The 26,054-nt window shown below is 43.1% G+C and overlaps 2 protein-coding genes across 6 annotated transcripts in view; both read left to right on the forward strand.

Annotated features, from left to right (window-relative positions):
- Positions 1-15,305, forward strand: part of CEP350 (centrosomal protein 350) — a 136,863-nt gene extending 121,558 nt beyond the window's left edge. For all 5 annotated transcript variants that reach the window (XM_077825402.1, XM_077825403.1, XM_077825405.1 and 2 more), the window contains exon 38: positions 11,170-15,305. In XM_077825402.1, coding sequence (XP_077681528.1) covers positions 11,170-11,334 — 165 coding nt within the window. In that variant the 3' untranslated portion in view covers positions 11,335-15,305. The remainder of the gene's footprint in view (positions 1-11,169) is intronic.
- A 9,892-nt stretch (positions 15,306-25,197) lies between these two features.
- Positions 25,198-26,054, forward strand: part of QSOX1 (quiescin sulfhydryl oxidase 1) — a 39,669-nt gene continuing 38,812 nt past the window's right edge. Inside the window, exon 1 of the mRNA XM_077825345.1 lies at positions 25,198-25,476. Within this exon, the coding sequence (XP_077681471.1) occupies positions 25,227-25,476 (250 nt within the window). The 5' untranslated portion in view covers positions 25,198-25,226. The remainder of the gene's footprint in view (positions 25,477-26,054) is intronic.

Below are 26,054 nucleotides of genomic sequence, written 5' to 3' on the forward strand. Positions count from 1 at the left end.
ATTGTCTCTGGGATCTCCACTTTGCATCTGGTACACATCCCAAAAGTCCAGAGATGAATGATCTTTCCTTTAATCCATTCTTAAAGCTTCTTCTCACAGAAATCAAGCTGACAGGGTCACTATTCACGTGGCCTTTTCCTTTGATGACAGAGGGTGAGGAATGCATTTTGAATCTTTGACCTGCGATCATCATGATGACCACTTGCTTTGAAATTAGCACTTTTCTGTTAAAGTTCTTCATTTGCATTTCAAAAGGCTTCTTTCTTGTCTGATGGGTTATTTAGTTACAGTGGTATTTACAATATAAATGTTAGCTATTGCATTATAACAGGATACGAATAAGTGAAAACAATGCAAGTAACAACCCATTAGTTTTTCATTAAGTTTAAATGCCAGATACACTCTTATACATTAACAATTACTTTGATCTATACTAATACAAAAGTGAATTGACCTGTGGCTTCAGCATCAGCTGGCACCTGCTCTGCCAGTGTCACATAGGAGAATATAGAAGTTAAACTGTAGTTAGTCTGTTTATAATGGCTGATTTATTGTCCAAATTTGATTTGCTCCTTATAAAGGACTATTGAAGTGCAGAAACATAAACTAAACATAGTGAAAATTGAGTTATATTATAATTATTTTCATTTTTAATAATGTGAGGCAGAGATTCTAAAACTTTCATTGCCTGAAATAAGATATTAGTAGAGTCTCTTGCAGGCTTCTTCCCTTCCCATTCATAATTGTGTAACATCCTGTGACAATTACAGCAATTGCTTACTTGGAAAAGTATTCTTAGTAAAGTGTGTACTTTTGGCTGTATTAAATATAATGTTGCAGCTGGAAACAAGGAGAGCCACCACCTTGTGACCATCCAGCACACTGGGAACCACAATTTGGAGACCACCGGTGTAATGTGTTTGTAATATAGGCAAGGAAATTTGTTGTGCGTTCCTCTTCTCCCAGCCTACCAAAAAAGACAGTCAATTACATATAGTGTTGTGACTTTGCCTACCAGGAAGCAAAGAGGCAATAATTCTGTCAGGCAAGCCCTGCATGTAAGGCCCCATTTCAGAGATTTCTCTTTGCTTTTGTTTTTCCCTCTGTTCCTGTTTCCTCTTGCCCAGCTTTATCTTTCCTCTTTTCCTCATTTCTAAGCCCAGAACTGAAGAAAAAGACAAGTACAGTTGTTGGGTTTAGTGCTGGGTGGTGTTGGTGGTCTGTGATATACAGGAGATCAAACTAGAGATCTGGTGGTCCCTTCTGGCCTTAAACTTCATGACTCTACACAGAGAGGGGGCACAAAATAGACCTCAAAAAGAGAGCAGAAAAAACGAGGAAGAAGGATGGTCGGCAGAGACAACCTCTACTGAGGATTCCCCTGCCTCCAGCTGAGAGACAGCCTTGTGGCAGAGTGTCAGTAACACACAAAGCTGCACAGCATTCCAAGAACTCTCCCATCAATCAGGTTTCCATTGAGATCGGAGCTGGTCAAAAATGGGGGGAAAGGGGATTTTGCAAAAACTTTGGAAGTTTTCATTTTGCAGGGCTCAAAGCATCCTTCACCTAAGGAGGCATAAAGGAACCAAGCACTTTGAGGTCTGTGAAGGGGCTGGCCACAGTCTGGTCAGCCATGCTGGAAAAGAGACTTGCTGAGGAACACGTCTTTTAACAAACTAGAGTCTCTTGTACAATCAGGTTTAGTTTTAGAAGCCTATTTTTACTTTTGTTTGCTTGTGATTCATTCTATCTTTATTCCTTATACTTGGTATCACTTAAACCTGTGACTTCTTGTTTAACTTTTACTAGAAACCATTCGGTGCTTTGATTAAAATAGTGTTTCTTAACCCAGTTAATGTCATAAGGTGCTAGGTATTTTCTCTTTAAGGGGACAATGAAATGGATCACTTCTGTAAATGATCAAGGTGCGGGCTCAACACTGCAGGGCAGATGGCTTGGGAGAAATTTGGGACTGGGAGAGTGTTGGGGTCACCCTGAAAAAAGTAACTGCGTGGTGGAAGCCAGAGTGTGATCTGCATGCTTGAATGCTGGCTGTTGGTGTCAGGGCTGTTAGCCACATCAGCATTGCATTTAAGGCACCCTGAGTTTCAGGACAGGCAATGACACAACCCCTTACTGGTCTGGGTTGAACCCCAAGGTGTCATAGATGCCCAATTCCCAATTGGCTTTCACTGCAAGTTCGGTACCTAACTGCTCTTTGCACCTTTGAAAATTTCCTCTTCAAGAAAGTCCCTCCTCGTCTAAAGATCTTGATGCTTTTTCATTGTGTTTGGGCACAGATATTAGATTGGCTTGCCTCTGCAACAACAACCAGAGTAGCCAGCTTTTTCACTTGGGCCGTTAAGTCTAAAGCCCTGCCCACAAGTATATTTAGCATAGAATCATAGAATATCAGGATTGGAAGGGACCTCAGGAGGTCATCTAGTCCAACCCCCTGCTCAAAGCAGGACCAATCCCCAACTAAATCATCCCAGCCTGGGCTTTGTCAAGCCTGACCTTGAAAACCTCTAAGGAAGGAGAATCCACCACCTTCCTACGTAACCCATTCCAGTGCTTCACCACCCTCCTAGTGAAAAAGTTTTTCCTAGCATCCAACCTAAACCTCCCCCACTGCAACTTGAGACCATTACTGCTTGTTCTGTCATCTGGTACTACTGAGAACAGTCTAGATCCATCGTCTTTGGAACCCACTTTCAGGTAGTTGAAAGCAGCTATCAAATCCCCCCTCATTCTTTATGCAGACTTAATAATCCCGGTTCCCTCAGCCTCTCCCCATAAGTCATGTGCTGCAGCCCCCTAATAATTTTTGTTGCCCTCCACTGGACTCTTTCCAATTTTGCCACATCCTTCCAGTCCCCCGCACTGATAGCGGGACTAAGTATTATCTAGACCATTCCTGACAGGTGTTTGTCTAACCTGGACAGCCTCCCTAAGCAATTTATTTCAGTGCTTAACTAATCTGACAGTTAGGAAGTTTTTCCTAATGTCCAACCTAAACCTCCCTTGCTGCAATTTAAACCCATTACATCTTGTCCTCTCCTCAGAGGTTAAGAAGAACAGTTCTTCTCCCTCCTCCTTGTAACCCCTTTGATGTACTTGAAAACTGTTATCATGTCCCCTCTGTCTTCTCTTCTCCAGACTAAACAAACCCAGTTTTTTCAATCTTCCCTCGTAGTTCCTGTTTTCTAGACCTTTAATCATTTTTGTTGCCTTTTTCTGGACTTTCTCCAATTTGTTCGCATCTTTCTTGAAATATGGCGCCCAGAACTGGACACAGGAGGCCTAATACTCCAGTTGAGGCCTAATCAGCACGGAGTGGAAGAATTACTTCTTGTGTCTTGCTTACAACATTCATCCCAGAATGATGTCTGCTTTTTTTTTTTTTTTTGCAACAGTGTTACATTGTTGACTCATATTTAGCTTGTGATCACTGTGATTCCCAGATCCCTTTCCGCAGTACTCCCTTCCCAAGCAATCATTTGCCCATTTTGCATGTGTGCAACTGATTTTCCTTCCTAAATGGAGTACTTTGCATTTGTCCTTATTGAATATCATCCTATTTACTTCAGACCATTTCTCCAGTTTTCCAGATCACTTTGAATTTTAATCCTTGCAGCCCTTCCCAGCTTGGTATCATCCACAAACTTTATAAGTGTATAACCAGTTTTGCACCCAGCTTATAGTAGCTCCATCTAGGTTGCATATCCCTAGTTTGTTTATGAGAAGGTCATGCGGGACAGTTTCAGAAGCTTTACTAAAGTCAAGATATACCATGTCTACCACTTCCCCCCCATCCACAAGGCTTGTTACCCTGTCAAAGAAAGCTATCAGGTTGGTTTGACACGATTTGTTCTTGACAAATCCCTGCTGACTATTACTTATCCCCTTATTATCTTCTAGATGTTTACAAATTGATTGCTTAATTATTTGCTCCATTATCTTTCCAGGTACTGAAGTTAAGCTGGCTGGTCTGTAATTCCCTGGGTTTTTTTTATACCCCTTTTTATAGATTGGCACTCTATTTGCCCTTTTTCAGTCTTCTGGAATCTCTCCCGTCTTCCATGACTTTTCAAAGATAATCACTAATGGCTCAGATATCTCCTCAGTCAGCCCTTTGAGTATTCTAGGATGCATTTCATCAGGCCCTGGTGACTTGAAGACATTTAACTTGTCTAAGTAATTTTTAACTTGTTCTTTCCCTATTTTAGCCTCTGATCCTACCTCATTTTCACTGGCATTCACTATGTTAGATGTCCAATCACCACCAATCTTCTTGGTGAAAACTGAAACTAAGAAGTCATTAAGTACCTCTGCCATTTCCACATTTTCTGTTACTGTTTTTCCCCACTCATTGAGTTAAGGGCCTGCCCTGTCCTTGGTCTTCGTCTTGCTTCTCATGTATTTGTTGAATGTTTTCTTGTTACCCTTTATGTCTCTAGCTAGTTTGAACTTGTTTTGTGCCTTGGCCTTTCTAGTTTTGTCCCTACATACTTGTGGTGTTTGTTTATATTCATCCTTTGTAATTTGACCTAGTTTCCACTTTTTGTAGGACTCTTTTTTGATTTTTAGATTATTGATTAAGCCAGGGTGGTCTCTTGCCATACTTCGTATCTTTCCTATGCAGTGGGATAGTTTGCTCTTGTGTCCTTAATAATGTCTCTTTGGAAAACTGCCACCTGTCTTCAATTGTTTTTCCCCTTAGACTTGTTTGCCATAGGATATTACCTACCAACTCCCTGAGTTTGCTAAAGTCTGCCTTCTTGAAATGAATTGTCTTTATTTTGCTGTTCTCCCTACCGTTCCTTAGAATCATGAACTCTACCATTTTATGATCACTTTCACCCACATTGCCTTCCACTTTCAAATTCTCAACCAGTTCCTCTCTATTTGTCAGAATCAAATCTAGAACAGCCTCTTCCCTACTAGCTTCCTCCACCTTCGGAAATAAAAAATTATCTCCAATACATTCTAAGAACTTGTTGGATAATCTGTGCCCTGCTGTGTTGTTTTCCCAACAGATGTCTGAGTAGTTGAAGTCCCCCAGCACCATCAAGTCTTATGCTTTGGATGATTGTTAGTTGTTTAAAAAAAGCCTCATCCACCTCTTCTTCCTGGTTAGGTGGTCCGTAGTAGACCCTACCATGACATCACCCTTGTTTTTTACTCCTTTTATCCTTACCCAGAGACTTTCAACAAGTCTGTTTCCTATTTCCATCTCAACCTCAGTCCAAGTGTATATATTTTTAATATACAAGGCAACATCTTCCTTTTTTCCCTGCCTGTCCTTCCTGAGCAAGCTATACCTTTTTATACCAATATTCCAGGCATGCGTATTATCCAACCAAGTCTCTGTGATGCCAACTATGTCATAGTTGTGTTTATTTACTAGCATTTTGAGTTTTTCCTGCTTATTCCCCATACTTATCACATTAGTATACAGGCATCTAAGATACTGATTTGATATCCCCACACCCCCCCACCCCCAGTTCTGTCTTGTCTCTCCCTTATCCCTACTATAACAGCCCATGCTCCCCTCACCCCAAATTTCGACCCTTCTCCCAGGTCTCCATGTTTTTTACTTGCCTGTGGGCTTGCCTGCATGGGACTGGGGCAAAGAGCTATACCACTGCTTTCTTCCTCTATCCCTTTTCAGAGTTTTGAGGAAGGCAAAGCAGGACAAAGCGGAGGTAATGCTGTCAAGCCTCTTAAAGGCCCCATGCCCCTATTTTTTTGAGCTGATGAGCCTGTCATTAGGACATTACTTGACCTTTTGGACCTGTCGATCCAAGGCCCACAATCCTCCTCTTTCAGTGTGATTTGGAGAGCTTGTAAATAAAGCATAGCTGCTTCCTAGAAGAGGAAATCTGTTCTGAAATTGCAGTCTTTCTGCCTAGCAACAGAGAGCCTACTTCTGTGAAATACGCATGAATTTGGAACCGTTTTTTGTTGTTGTTCAGTGGGGCAGTGAGAGGAATATCAATGCCAGCGCAAGACATCTTAATGTTCTCTTTGTAGGATTTCAAAAAGAGCTCAGTGTCTATAACTTGAGCGTCTACTCTTCTGTCCTTTCTCTTATTGGAGTTCTTTCAGGAGCAGGGACACTATTTCCCAGCTGGTTTTTATTCAGTTTTGTTGGAGACTCCTACATCATCCAGTGACTCCTCAGTGGGACCTGTCCTTCATTTTGCAGGTACTCATACGTTTGCATTTGAATCCCAATGTCGTGGCACAGTGCCCCACCCCCATGCCAGATTGGGTTACAGCAGGCCAGAGTGGCTGCACAAGGCGGTAGCCAACCAGGGAGGGCCTGTTAGACAGCCAATCAGGACCAGTATTACAGCCAGCCAGTCAGGGCTAGGCTAGGCCCTATATAAAGGCTGCCCAGGCAAGAGGCAGGGAGTTTCTCCCAGACCTTGAAGGGAGAAGGTCTGTCTCCTGAGCGAAGGAGACCAGCACCCAGGACAGTGCAGTGCTGGGCAGGCTTGGGGGAGCTGAGGAGAGCTCTAGCCCAATACCTGCCGGGCTGCAGGCCCTGATAGAAGGGCCCACAAGGTGCAAGGGGGCTGAAGGGGAAGCGGCCCAGGGAGGAGAGGCGGACAAGGGGAGAGGAGGAGGGCAGGGAGGCTTTTGCCAGAGGGTTCCTGGGCCGGGACCCAGAGTAGAGGGTGAGCCTGGGTCCCCCCCCTTCCCCCTTGTACTGTACCTGGCCATTAGGAGTGGCCATAGCGGACTGCACCCGACCCCTGATAGAAGGGGTTAGACTTTGGGAATGTGGTTGGCCACTGCGGCTGGGGTGAAGAGAAAAGAGTGCTGTTAACCCTCCTCTGGAAGGGGGCGAGTGTGGACGTGGGGGCACTGCCGGAGGGCTGTGTCCCAAAGAGGACGCCGCTGAGCAAGGAGCAACGCGGGTCGAGATGCCAATCTAGGGCGAGAGACGGGTGGGACACCACCAGCAGAGGGCTTTCCGCATGAACTGAGCTAATTCCCAGAGTGAACAGCAGGAGGCGCTGTGGTGGTGAGTCCCAACCCCATCACACCAGGAGAAAGTCTCCTTCCCCAGATGCTGTCCAAGCTACCCTTTTAAAGTGCTGCTTTCAGTTGTCATAATACCTTGTCAGATGGATGAGAGAATTCTAAGCTCCCTCATTTTCTCTCTCTCCTACACATGTGTGCACACCTCCTTCAGTATTTTCCAGGAAAGATGGTATTCATTCTCCTGCCAGAATTCATCCTTGAAGGGGACATGAATTCTGCTTTAGTTAACCTGTCCTGTTCCCAGCTTTATCCAAGCCCTGCTTCTCTCCAAGATGGGAAATTTCAGTCCTGGTGTCAGAGGTGTGAGCTTCTACTGAATTCTTTCATGAGAGTTCAGAAAGCTTCATAGCACACACAATTGTTGAAAACTGCTGCAAGGGTGTAAAAGCTCACTTTAACCGCCAGATAGGTAATGACCAGTATTGTTTGCTTATTAGCCAGCCAAATGCTAGTGTACCAGTTTGGTCAAACATCACCTACTGTTCATAAAGCACTATCCCTTAGACTGCATACACCTGAGTGTTCCTTCAGTTGTAGAATTCTGCAATCAGCATGATAAGGTAGGCCCTTCTCAGAGCACCACGTGGTGCATGCAATGTATGTCTTTGACTGAATCCCTTGGAAGGAAAGGAGAAGAGTGATGTAGAACAAAAGAAGTTTAGTCTCTTTAATTCCTTTTCTTAGTCTTCTCCCCTGTCATCCTTCATCCCACCCTCCTTTCCTCTGAGGAGAACCCACCCTATATTCTTATACCTTTTCTGGTTTCTGTGTTAATTGTCTGTGACATTCCCCTGTTATTATCTGGACTAGTGATCTGCTAGGTCACTCCAGTCCTCGATTCTGGGAGCCAGCCTTACCCTGCTCTGCTGTGAGAATCCCCACTCCTGGGCTGTTCACGCATAGCCTCTAACATGTATGCTGCTCCTTGGATTGTGCAACCAAATGACACTAGCCAATATCTCTGGTCCCAGACACAACCCTAGGAACCTCCGTCTTGCGGTGTCCAGTTATGCCTGCTGGATGCTGCAAGCTTATATGAGTTTGTCAATTTAACAAAGAAATTGATATGTACTAGGCTTGCTATCCCAAGGGGAGTCTCTGACACGCTTCAAACCAAATGCACTGTTTCAGGTAGAATAAACAAACAAATTTATTGACTACAAAGATAGATTTTAAGTGATTGTAAGTCAAAGCACAAGAAGTCAGATTTGGTCAAAGGAAATAAAAGCAAAATGCATTCTAAGCTGATCTTAACACTTTCAGTGCCCTTATAAACTTAGATGCTTCTCACCACAGGCTGGCAGGTTGCCCTTCAGCCAGGCTCTCCCCTTTGATCAGCACTTAAGTCACTTGGTGGTGATGGTGTCTGTAGATGGAGGTGGAAGAGAGAGCCAGCATGGCAAACATCTCTCCCTTTTATCATGTTCTTTCGTCCCTATTGGCTCCTTCCCCCCTTCGCCCCCCCCACTTCAGAGTCAGGTGAGCATTACCTCATCGTAGTCCCAAACTGACCAAGGGAAGGGAGGGTGACTCATTCGAGAGTCCAGCAGATCCTTTGTCGCTCCCTAAGCCAGTGTCTTTTGTTCCTGTGAGGCTGGGCTGGGTTTGTTTCATACATGCCCTGATGAGGTGTGAACTGCCCCTCTGCTCTTGGAGAGTTTTGCCTGGGCCTCTGCTCCTGGAGAGTTTTTGTCTAGCCTTTTTTTAGGCAATGAGGACACATTTTCAGCCTCATAACTATATACATGAAATTACAACCTATAACATTACTATAACAACAATGCTCAGTGCATGATGAGCCTTCCGAAGACACCCAACATGACAAACTTTGCATTGGATACCACACAAACATGTTATAAGGATGAAGATGAGGGTGCAAGGGTGTTTCCCCGAGGTACAGTGTGTCATGCTGTCCTCCCTCTCAGAGCCTCTCTTTCTGGGGAGAAGTGAAAGGACTGACCTCTGATATACAGGGCTTGGTTGACAGAGTCTTTGCTACTGTGTTTCCTTGTAGTCAAAGCCATAGCACTTTGTCCTTAACTGTTGGTTCCTGTTAGCCCTCTTTTTTCCCCCATACTATTATGACAAAAAGGAATTATTAGGGTGTGATTTTCTTTTGTCTTATATATGTATGAATGACAGTTTCTTTAACTACACTAGGGTGGATCTGTGGAAATGTGCAGAGCACTAATGAAAGTGCGGGACACCTAAAAATTGTCCTTTCACACTTGTTTGGTGAGATGCATTTTTTTTCCAAACTCTTCAATAAGTATGAAAGGAGCTATCAAACTGTGAAACCACGTGCATAACTGGTTGTAAACATAGCTAGAACCTTAGAAGTTCTGTTCCTCTGTAGTCTCCATTGCAGCCTGTTGGGCCTTCACATTACTTTTGAATTATTAAATTGCAAAGAATTCTTGTACAGTAGCTTGCCCCCTTTCACACTCTCAGCAGACGAAGTCCCCTTGTGTGGACAACTCAAAAGACTAAACAAAGAGGAAGAGGGTACTGGGTTTATTTCAGTTCTCCCTCTTTCACTCCTCCTTTATTACATAAATAGAATAAAATACCATATATGTTGATATCATAACTAATAAAACTATTGCAAACAATGTTTTTCAGCCTTGTTTTGATCATGTATTCCAAAGTAATGTCTGCCTGACCGCCTTACTAGTTGTCTATATGTATTTTGGGACAGCTTTTATCCACAATGAGGTTCCTTCTTTTCCTTTTCTGATTATATAACGTAAATATATTTTAATTAAGGTAAACAGATACTCTTGTGCCAAATATAAGGTTCATGGCTCAATGTAGTTTGCACTGAAACTAGGCAAATAGTAAAGGAGTACTTGTGGCACCTTAGAGACTAACCAATTTATTTGAGCATAAGCTTTCATGAGCTACAGCTCACTTCATTGGATGCATCCAGTGAAGTGAGTTGTAGCTCACGAAAGCTTATGCTCAAATTGGTTAGTCTCTAAGGTGCCACAAGTACTCCTTTTCTTTTTGCGAATACAGACTAACACGGCTGTTACTCTGAAACCTAAGCAAATAGTGGAAGAGTTTTCAAGAGATACTCCCTAGCATTCAAAAGAATGTTTTATTTGATTTCATGTTCTTTCTGAGTAAGTCGAAGCACTCAAGGTTTACTAGTGTGAATACATATGGAAACAAAATTTTAGCATGAATGTTCAAAAGATGTAATTTCAAATTGTAATATTTGTAACATGCAGTTTGGACAGCCTTCGGACTATGCATTATTTGCTGATGAAATTCTGTCTATGTTCTTGTATGCAACCTGTCATGTGGGGTCTGAATACCTAATTTTGAATAACAATTAAGAATTGTGGGGTCTGCTCATGGACAAGAAAGAAAAATCATCAAATTGTTAGAAATTATTTAGCTGAACGTAGCATAAAATTCAGTTAGTAGTAATGCTTTCACGAGCAGTGAAGCATAAAATATGCTGTACAAAGAAACCATTTTGCAGTATCATAGTATTGCACAGTAGCATTGCCTGCCAGCATTTTTGCTTCTACTTACAGGAGAATTAGTTGTGAAATGTAAATATCTTTGATATTATGGGTTTCTGATGCTTATTAGCCATATTCTAATCACCTACCTTCTTCCTCCCCCCATTTTTCTTTGTACTTTCTTACTGATTTCAATCCTATTTTCCTCTTTTGTGCAGCACTGATCACATAATTGACTTTTTATAAATAATTTTAAGAATATTTCAGTTTGAATTCACACTATTCATCAGGAATGATGGTATATCAGTATTGTTTTTCAAGCACAAAACTTATATAAAAATAGAATGAATTTCATTAAAATGAACAGTAAACCAAAGGGGAAAAATTTAAAAAGTAAAAATATTTTGATAAAATTAATTGATCTGATTAAGAGATCAGCTGTATAATATAACTGTTCATTTTACTGCTCTGAGAATTATTGTGGAACAACTTATATATAAAAACAATTCTGTCATTGCCAGTTATTTCTGTATTATACATTTTCCGTGCTTGTTTTTTTACTTGTCCTAGAAGGCCTGAAGAATAATATTCCAAGAAACAATAGTGTGTTAACACTTTTTTTTTCTCTCTAAAATCCAAGGTGCAGGAACTCCATGAGGAAGAAGTTCAGTGGGTGAATTATGATGAGGATGAGCTCTGTGTGAAGATGCAGTTGGCAGATGGGATATTCGAGGCCTTAATCAGAGACACTATTAATGTTCTGAACCAGATAAATGAAAAACAAGGGAGACTACTGCTTTTGTGACATCCGTGAAAATAAACCAAAAACTGCAAAACTTCTTGTCATGGGCTTTCTGACTCCTGACATATACTACATCTCCACCATAGCAATATTGCTGCTGGACTTTCATACATGTTTTTAAAGGCAGTTCAGATGCGATAAGGAAACACAGTACTACATCCCCCTGCCTTTAGAGACCTTACACTGGATTTGTTGTTGCAACCAAGCATGGTCCTTCACTTAATGCTGGCTTGTGATATAGTCACACCATCCTTTTGCTAATTCAGCACACACAGTATAAGTCAGCACCTTTCCATGGTATCAGACTGGGACTATGAACTTCAAATTGTACGCTGAAGGTGGTTGGATGCGGTTGGGTTGAGATACTGGTCACTTGGCCCAAAATTGCTGTCAGCAGTCTAAACTGATCTTTAGAAAGGTGTATTGGATGATTTTGATAACTGCTTGTCAGTTTTTAGCCATAAATGGACATTACGGCAATTAATAGTGTTACATTATTAACCACTTTGTACCTGCAGTCTTAACAATATGCATCAATTTTTCCACTCTAGAGTCCATTTCATTCCCTTGAAATCCATTCCCATCTTTCTTCATGCAATGTGGTACCAGACATGATCGGTGGGCTAACAAAGGGGAAATTGGATGAGCTTGCTTTTTTGCATTCATCTAAAGAATTCTTACTTGTTTCCTGTCTAATTTGCTTCAGTCAAGAGTAAGAGCAAAGTAAAGGCCACCAAAAACTGGGCATAAGAGACTACACATTGGTCAGCTTTACTCCTACCAAGCAGCATTTCTTCAGCTCCTGAACTACCAGCAGCTCTTAGATAAATGGATACTCAGGATTCTCTCAGGCAGTAGACACACAGGAGTGGAAAACGTTTCTTCACAAAACTTTGGCCTTCAATAGCTCGGCTTCCTCCCTTGCTACCACCCAACCCTAATAAATCAGAGGAGCAGTTATTTGAACGATTAGGGAAATGAGTGTATTCACCAAAGAGAGTGATGTCCAGTGCTTGACTGTGTACTTGTTCTATGGTTGTGGGATTTTTAACTTATTTTAAGATAATTTATTAAATTGGAGTTAAGGAAAGTGTCCAGTGCAGTGGTTGCACTGTCTTAGGCCTTGAAACAGCAGAACCTGTGAAAGGTACCTATACTGCATCTGTCCTATACTATACTGCATCTGTCCTAGAAACTTCTAGGGTCCATATTCTTTGCACAAAAATCCAGCTTCTTGAGACAGAGGGGTAGAAAGAAATAAACCTCAGTGGTCAAATGTGGGAAGGAAAGGGGAAAACTATGAAAAGAGCTTCACCTGGGCAAATGCCAGCGATTGTGGAGTGTTTAAAGGAGTAATCTGAAGACAAGATGTGAAAATATTTTCTGCTCCCTTATTATCTGCCTTCCTTCTCACAAATGTTCTTTTTCCAGAGCGTTAGGCAGCCACCCTGTTGTATTTTTGGAGCTGTGCTCTTCGTCTTGAGTGCTTTCTTAATCTGTCCTCCCTCTTTGTGTTTCTTGGATGAACACAGACAATGTGGGGTTGAGTATTAATGCCTTACTAATGGAAGTCCTGTTTACTAACATGGGATGAGACCCAAAGCGGATTCATGTTCTCCAGGCACGTTGGAGTATTGAAGTGCATGCAAAAGCATGTTAGGAGGTACCCAAAGATGCTGCAGCCCATGATATGCATGTGGGAAGATTTCTGCTCTTTTCCTTCCATCTGTTTTTGTTTCTTGGGTTTCCTGCTATGCATACATGTGCTATTGCTCCATTATCCTTTTCTCTCTTTCCATCTTTATATTTGGGAAACTGTCATTGAAATATTTGCATTTTGCACAATGACACACAACTGGTAATTTTTTAAATCAGGGACAGCACTGAGAAATGTTGGCTTTTCAACCCAATCAGATTCTCATGTGTGAGTTTATTAATGGTGAGCCATATCCATGAGAGCTTAATGAGCAAAGAACAAATAGGAGCAAATAGTGTCTTGGAACACCTCAGGGCACATGTATCAATCTGTATGTGGTAGTGTTCTTTCTAGCTGTCCAGAAGTCAGATGATTTCCTGAGTGGTATGCATCTTTTTCATGAGTGAGTCACTTGTGTATGTAAATTAGCATCCTGATGCTGAACCTCAACACTGTCTTAAGCATTTGACAAAAACCAGCTACAGCTGCTGTTTAACCAGCATGGTGTCATTAATCAGGTCACTGTCTGATTCCTTTTCCTGGGCCTATCTTCTTTTCAACAGAGAATATTGTTATTTTTATAGATAGTTATAGAAGAGGGCAGAGTACCAGCAGAAGGAGAGAAACCTGCAAAGTAGGTCTGTGGCATGGGTATCATAGAAATAAATTAGTTTCCATCCCTAGGATCTCATGGCCATTGCTGAGATAGTAAGATAGCCTGCATCTTTGAGGCTTCCTGCTGGAATATAGAGTTTGTGCATGTGTGGTACGTGGGCCAGCAGAGAGTGTATTGTACTGTCAGTCTATCAAGATGTGGAAGAAGACTGGAGATTACTTTTGCCCTTGTTGGCTTGAGTAAGCAAACATCTAGGTATCAGCTGCAGAAACAGTTGCTACCTTTCCAGCTCTTAGGGCAGAAAGAAAGTGTGTAAAAGTAATGTTTTTGGAGAGATCACCATTTATTTTTGGTACCAATTTGTAATGGGAGCAGCCTAGACTAAAACAACTATGGCTGTTAAATTACATTCTCAACGCTTGATAATTGTTGAGGTACACTGTGGGCTAGGACTGATGATCATCGAGATTTGGTGATGGTCCTTTCAGGTCAGGCTTTGTGATCAGTTGTTGAAGTAGTATGGGGAAGCCTTGAACTGAATAGAGAGCTGAATTGCACGCGCACACACACGCCCCTCTATCCCTTTTATCTCAAGCCCAAGTTCTGTCTGGGTCATGGTTGAATTATCTTGGCGCAACAGTGTTGGAAAATCCAAGGTTGAGGGAACATGGAAACTCCAGAATTTTTCTGAGCCCAAAAATAGGGTGGGCCCTCTATGGCAGAGTCAGAAAGCACTGGATGGAGTCGATATGAAGACCTATGTCCCTTTTCAGTCTAGGAGAAGGACTATTAATGCAAGGTAGAACTGCCCAGCATTGTGTGAATATGGAGAGAGACCACCTCTCTGACTAGGATAATTCCCGAGCTACAGATCTGGGCTATTACTACTTTACCTTTCAGAAAAGGTTTTGTTGCTCATAAGGTTTTGTGGCCTGTTTGAAAAATGTATCTTGTTCACTTTCCTTTCTTGAAAAAGTGGCCTTAGCTTTTTGCAATACTTGAATAAATTGTGTATGTGCAAAAGATTTTCAGTAGCACAGCGTTAGACAGCATTTAAATAACTCTTCTGCAAAGAACTGAGTGTAGTTCAGACTTTCAGATCCCATTGCTACCTTAAGAATACTTGGGGAATAAATTACTATTCAGCAGAGTAACAGTTGAAACTTACAAGGTATTTAGTTCAAATTGTAGGAATTTTGAAGTGTTTACAAATCAGCTAAAATGGAGAAAAGCAAAATATCCAGAACACATTTGAAATATAAAAATTAAAAATGCAAAAATATATATAGATGAAAAAGGAGTACTGTAATTAACCTGCATTTAATAGGTTTTTTCCTTGACTTTGCAGAGCCTTTTTATATACATTTGCAAAGCCACCTTGGGAGACCCTCTCTCCCTGTGTACTGTATTGTGCAGATATTAAAATAAATAAATCTGTTTACTTTGTGTAAATAACCTGTTAACCTGGTTTCCAGGCCAGTTTTCAGCCAATAATCGCATCCAGTGCAGCTTTGCACAGTAGAGTTAAGGATGTGGGGGTTTTTTGTAATTATGAACTGTAAAATAACCAGGGTTTTCCCTGTGTACACCAATGTAAATATCTTTGTTAACTGAAATGTACTTTGAGGATAAAACCTGTAAATAAACTGATTTATAAATTAATTGTCTTATTTCCTGCTTCTTTATAAAATGGAGTATAATTACACAAATAGCTGATAATTCTGAAGGTGCCCAGTGGATTTGTTCTTGGTAACATATTCCTCCTTATCCCTGATGCTGCACTTTGGTCCCAATAACAATCTGCTAAATCCTATTATAATTGCCTTAATTGTAATAATACCTTATAGCATGTCCTTGCATTTTTGTTAAAGCTGGCTGAGTGTTGTGGCAAAAAACAGAAAAGTCATTGCTTTGTTTTTCAAAAATACAAGTCACAATTTTTAATTTGAAAGGTTAAAAATGAGTCATGGTAAACTTTTCATAATGGACTTTAAAAATCTTCAATTTAAAATTATACTAAAAATGTGTTTCAAATAGGAAATATCAATAATATATTTAAGAAGTGGATAAAATTTTCCTAGAAATGATCCTAGGTCTTGTGTTATATATTCCTAAATGAGATGGTTTTATGGGTCTGCTCTTGTCTTCTCTGAACCCATCTTCCTATAGTAAAAAGGAGTGTTCTCCAGAAGGTGCTGTTTGTTGCTAGGAAGGGAGCACTGCATCCATTACACTTGGTTCATATTTGGAAGATTATCTTCATAATTGTCAGGGTTAGAAATGTAGTAATTTTAAAAATGAAAGCTAATGGAGCTCTGCAGAAGGCTATTGAGCAGCGATGACTTTTACTGTAAATTGCAGAAATCACAGGATTCATGACAGCCAGGCTTCTTCATGATTAAATGCAAAAAAAAACTAGCACTAATGCAATATTAAGGTTGCAAGATCAAGCACTTTGGTCTAGATGTTCCTACAACTAAGGTTGCTATCTAGCTATTTTAACTCCTCCACATTACACATCCTGTTTATTTGATGCTGTACATTGACAGAGTAATAGGTTAGGGTTTCCGTTTAATAAGGAAAAGAGGCATAAAGAATACTACCTATATGCATCATGGGAGACTTATTGTTGCCAGAGCAACCTTATCGTTTTGGAATTTCTTGGGAATTTGAGTGATTTCACAACTTTAATATTGCATTAATAATAATAATAATACCTAGCTCTTATACAGTGCTTTTAGTAGATCTCAAAGCACTTTACAAAGGTCAGCCTCATTGTCCCCGTTTTACAGATGGGGAAACTGAGGCACAATGCATTTGTGCCATCTTCATGGGCACGAAGTGTATGCATGTCGCAAGTGGGATCCACACGGACAACCTATCTGGAAGAACCACAGCTACTGTAAGATAAGTAACCTTTTGTTCTTTTTACAAATCAAGGCATACAGTCAATCCATGTTCGATTTCAAATTGGTTCTTTGTTCATGTGTGGTTGAAATTGTTTAAATAGGTGAGCAGAGACTTAAGCACTTCATTCCCAATGAGAAATGTTTTGGAAAATTCTTAGCAAGTAGGATCCAAGTTAGAATCAAGTCTTAGAGTGATTGATTCACTCAGGCTTTTGGATTTGAGCAAACCAGAGCTCTGAGGTAGCTTGGTGGTTGGACAAATGGGTGTAACACAGTAGTGTCTAAATTGGTGCTTCCAACAGGGAGAGCATACGTCGTTGTACATCGCCACCCTTGAACTAATTTTCACTGCATAGCCTGTCCTTTAGGACACATTGCTACTTGTCATAATGCCTATGCTTACAATGGGAGCATATTCACTGGGAATCAGTTTTGGGTGCATTTCAGGTTAGAAACTCAATCTTTTGGATTTGTCTTCATTTTTGAAAACCTTGGCAAAGGACAACATTGCCACAGCTAATTGGAGAGTGGTGCAGCAAACTGCCGCATCACTGCTTTGGGCCCTTCCCAAGACAGCCTGTAAACCAACTGATGCATTCCCATATTATTCCCTGATTTGCATATTCCTATTACTTCACCTTCACATTGACTATCTACAGTATTAACACTTCCCTGCACCACTTAACGTGTACAATCACATAAATGCTTCCAACCAACCTCTCCCTGCCCTAGAATTTTGTTACCTAATGAAATTCTGAGTGATCAATGGCAGGGCACATACTTCCTAAAATTCACTGTGTTAATTCTGGTGGGCACTGTCTAGCATCTATTGTACACTCAGCTGCATCTTAATCTGGTGCTACACAGCCTATGATGCCTTGCTTGAAGAACATTGTTGGGCCTGAAACGTAACACTGCTTCAGATTTTGGAGCATCCTGCAAAGCAAAGTGTTTCTGGAAAGTTCAGTCCTTCATTTGAATGGACTGCAGAAAGAAAGGTGCTAGCCAGAAGACACTGCTCCAGGAGTCCACTTTAGAGCACAAGCATTGGAGGAGGACCGTTGCGGCTCACTATCTTGATGTTACCATTCTGTGGAAGCCGAGCCCAAAATGTGGGTAACTGGAAGGCAGGCTGGCTGGAAGAAATATGTATGGATTATAACAATGTTTACAGTAGATGGCATGATAAGGGTTGGAGATGCAAGCAAAACACAGTGCTCAGAAGTGCACTGGTTGCTGGAGAAGTGAGATGCAGTAGAGTCTGAAGTAACCAATGAACAAATAGAGATGTACCAGTGACCATCCCACCCCTGAGTGTTATCTTCTTTCTTCCTCTGCCTTTCCTGCCCTTTCCAGGATATGGTGCTGTTTGAAATAGACACTGGAAAATTCCCAGGAAGGGATGAAGAACAGAGGCTATGGGAAAACAAATGGTTACCAAGATAGGGGACCAATGGGTGTTTATAGGAGAAGGTACTTAAAGTAGGACCGAGGGGAAAAAAAAGGGACATCTGAAGAAAGGTAGCCTCCTTTTCTGCAGGAGCTCAGAGGTAACCTTGTTAGAAGAAAGAAAAGGAGTACTTGTGGCACCTTAGAAAGTAACCAATTTATTTGAGCATAAGCTTTCATGAGCTACAGCTCACTTCATCGGATGCAATGAAGTGAGCTGTAGCTCACGAAAACTTATGCTCAAATAAATGGGTTAGTCTCTAAGGTGCCACAAGTACTCCTTTTCTTTTTGCGAATACAGACTAACACGGCTGTTACTCTGAAACTTGTTAAAAGAGTGGGGAAAGAAGCCTTCGAATCTAGATGTTCATCTCAGCCTAGTTTTCCACCATTGGAGTCTAAATATATGAGACCAGCAATCCCACTCAGATCAGTTGCAGGTAGCTTCTACCAACAGACAGATCCAGGGCCTGGATTTGAAGTCTGATTTGTCTGTCTCTTTAACCTCTGTGGTGCTTGGTTTAGGTCAGTGGTTCTCAAACTTTTGTGCTGGTGACCCCTTTCACATAGCAAGCCTCTGAATGCGACCCTCCTTATAAATTAAAAATACTTTTTAATATATTTAACACCATTATAAATGCTGGATGAAAAGCAGGGTTTGGGATGGAGGCTGACAGCTTGCTACCCCTCATGTAATAACCTCGTGACCCCCTGAGGGGTCCTGACCCCCAGTTTGAGAACCCCTGGTTTAGGTGGTATCTAGGGTGATTCTAAACAAAATACTATATGTAAATCTGTTAGACGTGCAAGAAATTGGATTTAAAGGGGGAAAATGAAGGCCAAGGTATAAACTCAATCAGGTTATTTATGGATCTTGGTACTAGCAGACCTGTCAACCGGAATTCAATGGCAGCTGGACACTTTATTCCCTCTGGCTCCTTTGAAAATACCAGGGTAAAGTGCTAGCCGACAGTGGTACCAACTCTCTCAATTTCAGCACAAGTCTCACACTGTTTAGTGTTTGTCTTAAAGTCCAAGCTATTGGAGCCATGTGACTATGTGAGAATCTTTGCCTTAATTTAAAAGAGAGAGAGAGAGAATGTTCTTAGGGTTCATAGTTGTGAAGAAAAGTTTGACAGCAGGACCACTTAAAGCCTCAAAAACTAGGGGGCAACTGAAAAGAGCCCCACATGAATTTTAAAATCACATTATTTTTAAGGAGTACTTGTGGCACCTTAGAGACTAACAAATTTATTTGAGCATAAGCTTTCGTGAGCTACACTAGTCTCTAAGATGCCACAAGTCCTCCTTTTCTTTTTGCAAATACAGACTAACACGGCTGCTACTCTGAAACCTGTCATTTTTAAGTCATTTGTGATGATTTGAGGCCGACTCATGCCTTTTTGAACCCTTCTGTCTGACAGTGCTACACAGGTAAGGAATCCTGTAACGCTTGCTTTCATGGAGTCCCTTCAGCTAAGCCAAGGACTGAATACAAGTAAATCAGTCTGGATTTTCTTAACTCCTCTCCAGTCTAGTATACTATCCATAATAGAGGCTCTTATAGTCTATGAGAATGATCGATCTTTGGCAATATGGGCTTTGTCCAAAGCTCATTGAAGTCCATGGAAAAACAGTTTATTCAGTTACCTGTAGAACAGGGGCCATATGAGATCTGACCTTGACATTGAGCTAAGGGACCAATTTTTCCTCCTCTTGATTTCATCTTAAAACAATTCACCAGGAGACTTTTAAAATACATATATTTTATAAAAGTCCTTCCGGAAGTAAAAGATGTGAAAGAAACTGATCCTTCATTAATTCTTCTAGCACAATGGCTGCTATTGTTGTTTTACAATTACAGTTGACCTCTTTTCAATTCCAGGGAAAGGAAACATCCGGTCTCCTATTTAGGGTAGGGTTTTAAAAAATGCTATTCAAGCACTATTACACAATGAAAAGCATGCACGCATTGTCAGTGAATGAGGATATGCGTGCCATCCTCCCTTCCCACATCTTTGGGTAAGGAGCTACCTCTGGACTAATGAGGAGGTGGTCATAACAGGCTCCATGAATCTAGCTCCTAGGGTAGCAGGAAGCGTGGAAAATAACTCGCAGCACGGTGGAGCGTCACTTTGTAAGGAGTCGAAGCATTTGGGGTGTGGACTCTTTCCCTTCACTTTGCATAACTGCTACACGTACAAAGATGCTTTAGCTGCAGCTAGAGTATGAATCAACAAATTTGGACTAATTAGAGTAGATGATGTGGCTTTTTTTAGCAGGATTGCCAGAGAATAAGTAATTGATTTTTAACACGTTTGTAATTCATGATGCTAGAGTAACTTAATGAAATCAAGTTGCTGTCTCTTTAAAATGACATAAGCAGATGTGCCCTGGGGAAAGAATCAATATAGTAAAGCAACAGCCCAGGCTGTCATTTCTATGGCAGAAAAGTGGAAGCCCCAAGTCAGGACTCAGTCTTCTAACTCACCCCTTAGAAAAGATGGGGCATTGCAAAGTATCTGTCAATGCCTTGCGAGCAAAGATGCAGTTCTTGTGTTTTCATAATGCCAAGTGAGATGGACCCATCTGTTGCCACTGCTAGAGTGGAGGAGAGCTTAACCAATCAAACCAAATTATTCCAAGCCTGACAGGGCTGAGTGAACCTGAGTCACCTTCCACTTCGTACGGTGGGACTGGAATGTCCTGTCTTGAAGAATGAGTAAGCACGGTGAGGAGCATAATAAGACTGTCTTGTAAAAAAGCTGAGGCTTCCTTGAAATGTTGAATCATTCTTATGGCATTAGAGAAGCAATAAACACCCATCGCCACAACCACTATGGTTCAATTAGGTTATTTTTGTAATATAGGCGAGGGCCGTTGATGGCTTTAGCAGTGAGGAAAAGGTAACCACAAATTATATCTGCAATGGGGGGGTGAGTTCTGGGCTGGGGACACAGGGACTTGAGCAAGTCTCTCTGGGTACTCTAATCTGCCCCACCCCTCTGAGCACTCAACTGGGGCAGGGACTGTCTCTTTATCTGTATTAGCCCTGCACTTGGTACACTGGGAGTCTGATAGTCACTAGGACTGCCATAAAATACAAAAGCTTCTGCTCCAATACGTCTGTTAGTCTATAAGGTGCCACAGGACTCTTTGCCACTGATAAAATAAATGATATACCCATCTGGAAATCCATCCATAGACACTAGAGGGCAGTAATGTTTAGAAAGCCCCAAGAGAGGTAACCACAGCTACCAAAGAGTAGGGAAAGCTACATGCTAATCCCACTCCACAGTGAAATGCACCCAAAACTGCTAGAATGCATTAGGATCTCTATGCTAATCCCTGTGCATTGAAAGCACTGTCTCATAAATGCCCTGGAATTTTCACACGAAACCCATTTCTAGTATTACCCCTGGCAACCAAAGTGCCCACTGTCTTTCCCACTAACCTCCCTGGGAACTAAAGCATTGAACAGTGAGATAGTCACTGAAGTTCCTCAGTATTTCATTTAGATGGAAGGTTTGTAATTTTGTATTTGTAATATTGATTATTATCATACCCCCTAAGGGCACAGGTCAGGATTGGGGCTGGGTTAGACACTGTAAAAACATCCCTCTTGCATGAAGATGGTTTGCTCAGGAAAGCAGAGTAGTCATATCATGTACAAATGCTCCTTGCAAGAGCTGGCTGGGTCTCTTGTCAAGTGCTGGAATGCTAATGGCCTCTCAGAATCCTGTTCTTCTAGCAGAGCAAGTTGCATTAAATATCTAGGTGTAGCTCTGGGAAGATGAGCTTTCTGAGATGGACCAATAAACAAAGCCATAAATAAAGGGGAGTGCCATTAACGAGGACGATTCCTGGGAGACCAGTGGATCTGAAACACAGACTGTCAAAAAGCCAAGGTGTTAATTTCGTATCTGCTTTTATGTATTATTGTGTGTGACTTTATAGCGCCCTGAAATGTGCTTCTCTAATGGAGGAGGCTGACTCCATTCCTGCCCCAGAGTGCTTGCAACATCTGTTATAGTGTTGCAATGGGGGAGTGGGTGACCAGGAATAGGGAGGGTTTGAGGGAAAGCAGGATAAGAATAAAGAAAAGGAGTACTTGTGGCACCTTAGAGACTAACCAATTTATTTGAGCATGAGCTTTCGTGAGCTACAGCCATAAGTGCCATAAGTACTCCTTTTCTTTTTGCAAAGACAGACTAACACAGCTGTTACTCTGAAACAAGGATAAGAATGAGCGCGTTAAGATCACGTGGTGACTAACCACAGACGTGCTCTCCTGATGCTTCTGTTAAGTGTTCCTCCCATATTTGTCCATATAAAATAAGATTAACACAGAGAACAATAAATACTACGTATTTAGTTGTTGAATTGTTTCCCGATGCACACCACTGTAAAGATGGGGGAGGAGAGGGACAAATGAGCTTCAGAAAAGGAGGGGCTATTGGTTTATATAAATGCATGTAAATAAGCAGGTTTCAGAGACTAAGGCCAGGCTTTCTTGTGGGTGATGGAGCATGGAGGTTAAGGGTGGTTCTGAATTCAAAAGTGTAACTACTCAATTCCATTTGTCATTAGAGCCCTGATTTCTGTGATTTTTTCCATGTATTTTTTTTATTTATCCATTAATTTTTGCATGTGGATGGGTGGATGGATGGATGTGATAGTAATGTTAAATGATTTCACTGAGGAGTTAGTGTTTTGCCAAGGTAAAGCTGGGCTGCATGGGAGTCTAATGTAAAGAGTGAAAAAGGCCAGCAACGTTATGCTCGCACAACGGAACAGAGCAAGGAACCGTCAGTCAGATATTTGCAAGACAAATTTGCTGGTGATGTAAACTGGCCCAGTTCCATTGCAGGTGACACCCGCAGAGAATTTTTCTCCAACAAGTGAAAGAATAAACATGGAGTGTGGAATTAGTTTGAAACGGTTGGCTGGCTCTTGTGTGATATCTATGTTCAGATCAATTTCCATATTGCAGCCACTGTGCGCTCAAAGCTGTGCACGTGTGCGCTGCACACAGATCCTAAACCCTGTGCACACGGCAAAACACTACGCGCACAAAAATTTGCACAGAAGCACAATTTGCACAGAAGAAATTTTTTTGCGCACACGGCCTGTCAAAAACTAGAGGGCACATTGATTACAGCCCAAATACAGTTTTAGTAATTTGCAGCAAAATTGGAAAATAAATAATAGGATACAGAAAAATGCCTGTGACTTCTGACTTTGACTGTTTCCATTTCATGGCTTTTCTTAAACAGTTAAAAAGGCCTGAACAAAAATACTGTCCTAGAATAACTAGGTAAGTCCTATCTAATCTTGTCTTTAAAAAAAAACCAAATTGAATTCTCTTCTTTCGTGTGTGTGTGTTACCAGCTCATGGCAGGGCTCTGTGTAATATGGTTAGTGTTTAAAATCAGTTTTACTTCTGGGTTTCCAAGGTAAAATTCCCTTCTATCTAGGCACGTCTCTCAAATTCCCCTCATTTCAAGAGATGTCACACATTTGTCCCAAAGTTTCCTATCTGCCACAGTGGTGGCGGTCTCTCATTTTGATTGCTGAATATTATTGGCTCCCATCACTGTAACAACTGAGCATCTCACAGTCTTTAATGTATTTATCCTCACAACACCCCTGTGAGGCAGGACAGAGCTGTTTCTCCCAATTGTACAAGAGACTAAGTAATTTACCCAAGGTCAGACAAGAAGCTCGTGGCAGAGCAGGATTTGACAGGGAGGTCTCCCCAGTCCTAGGTGAGTGCCCTAACTGCTGGACCGTCCTTCCTTTCGTGCACCTGAGCTTAGAGTTATTTACACTAAACGAATGAATCCCCCATTGTGATTTTATCATGGGTCTCAAGCTGTCTGATGTTTTTCTTAAAGCCCAACTTCTGGGGACAAAGACTTGCGTAAGAATTTCCAGTTTCTTTTCTTTACAGTATGTTTCTGGTGTCATGGTTACAAAGAAATGCTTGAAAAGGTGCAACCTGAGCCAAGCCTCAAGGCAAGCTTTTTTGTTGTTTTTTTTAAATATCGATCTCATGGTTTTTTTTAGTGCATATGATTTTGGTGGCTTCTCCTGATCTTTCAACAGGTGTGTTTTGGCTGCTGTTTTGTGTTCTGGCAGATAATTAAAATGATGCGTCTTTGTCACATGTTGCGGGGCATGGCTGGCACCTGGCAGGTATAGATCAAAGTATTTATACTGTATGTTAGCATTGCATGTGAGCAACCACCTTCACATCTGTATTAAAATCTGTGGGTGTAGAACAAGGGCCTCTGGCAGCTGCTATGTAGTTAAACAGTGTGATGAGTATGGGATCATATGCCCCCTCTAATGCACAGAGATGCCTTTCACTGCTGGGGCCTATGTCCAATGCATTTCAATGGCCTGAAACACATCTCCCTAATGTCCTAGGACAGGGAGAGGCAGCTGTGCTGGTCATTTCTTTGAGGTGGAAGGAGGTCTCCCTTGCTGCACTGTGGGGAGTGGGGACTACCCCCTTCCTTTGCTCAGGCTGCCCCAAAAAGGGAAACGTAACCCAACCCATGACCCTTGGCTGGGAGCTAGTGCCAATCTACCTGCCCCTGCCCAAGAGTCTCAGACCCGCCCACGGGGAGGGGCGAGGGGGGCTTCTTTGTCCAGGGCCATCTTAATCACTTAAGAGGCACCAGGGCACAGTGTAAAAGGGGAGAGGCTCCCTATGCCAGTAGGAAACAGGGTCGTTCTTGCGTGGGTAACATTTTGTTGCAGGCCCAGGGAAAGTTTTACAGGGGCGCTGCTGCTTTAAAGCCCTCGCTTTGTGGGGGGTGGCACCCTGCTCCCAGGCGCCACCTACCTCCCGGCTCAGCAGAGCCGGGGTAACCACCACGGCTGGGGGAAGGGGCTCTCCAGGTACCGGGCGTCCCCATGCCTGAAGGCAGCCCTGCCCGGGTCCCCACCCCTGCTGCCGCCCAGCCAGCCTTGGACCCCCTAGCTCTGGAGCGGGGGCTGGACGGGAGGGGAGCTGAGCTGAGCGCCCCCGAGGCTGAGCGCGCGCGCCCTGAGTGCCCTGAGTGCGCGCGCCGCCGCAACAAAGGGGCGGGGACGGGAGGGGCCCGCCTGCAGCTCCGCCCCCGCCGGCCAGGGACAGGCAGCGGCAGCTACGGCCGCAAAGTTCTTCCCCTGCGGCCCGGCCAGCAGCCACTGTGCGGCGGGCTCCCGGCGGAAGATGGCGGGGCGACGCTGCCCCCCGTCCGCGCTGCTGCTGCTGCTGCCGCTGCTGGCGGCCGCCCTGGCCGGGGCGCAGCCCGGCGGCCTCTACTCGCCCGGCGACGCGCTGGTGCTGCTGCAGGTGGACACGCTGGAGCGCAGAGTCCTCAACTCCAGCAGCGCCTGGCTGGTGGAGTTCTACGCCTCCTGGTGCGGCCACTGCGTCCACTTCGCCCCCACCTGGCGGGCGCTGGCCGCCGACATCCAGGGTGAGTGGCCGGGCCACCGCAGCCCCGCTCCCCCCGGCCCTAGCCCTTGCCCGGCCCCCCTAACGTGGGCACTTGGCCACCTGCCACGGGCCAGCCCTGGGCCCCTCCCCATAGAAAGGGCCCACACTGTCCTGGGGCCGCCCCGTGGCCTTTCTGCCACCCACCTTTTCGGTCCCTGCCCCGGCTCTCCGGAGTCCTCGCTTCTCTTCTCTGCACCCTCAGCCCCCTTTCTGGCTATCGCTGTGCCTTCTCCCTGCCCCCCTGGCATCTTCATTCGCCCACACTCCATTCCCCTCTTAATTCCGTGTGTGTGTGTGTCTCGTCCCTTCCCCCTCCCCCGCTGTCGGAGCCTCTCCCAGACCCTTGGCTGTAGCATCCCTGCTCCGGGTCACTTGCAGAGTGCGGAAAGGAGGCCGCCTGGCCTTCCCCTGCAGCGTCCGTTTCTTGTGCGTGGCTGACCGGTCCCAGCTGCACTCTGCGCTGTAGCTTTAGTGCCCGTTGCTGAGCAGTTAGTTGAGCAACTTCCCTAAAGTTGCTGTAAAAAACCACATACAAACGAAGCCTCTTCCTGCTTCGCT

Source organism: Eretmochelys imbricata, chromosome 8, assembly GCF_965152235.1.
Source record: "Eretmochelys imbricata isolate rEreImb1 chromosome 8, rEreImb1.hap1, whole genome shotgun sequence".
Taxonomy (NCBI): Eukaryota; Metazoa; Chordata; order Testudines; family Cheloniidae; genus Eretmochelys; species Eretmochelys imbricata.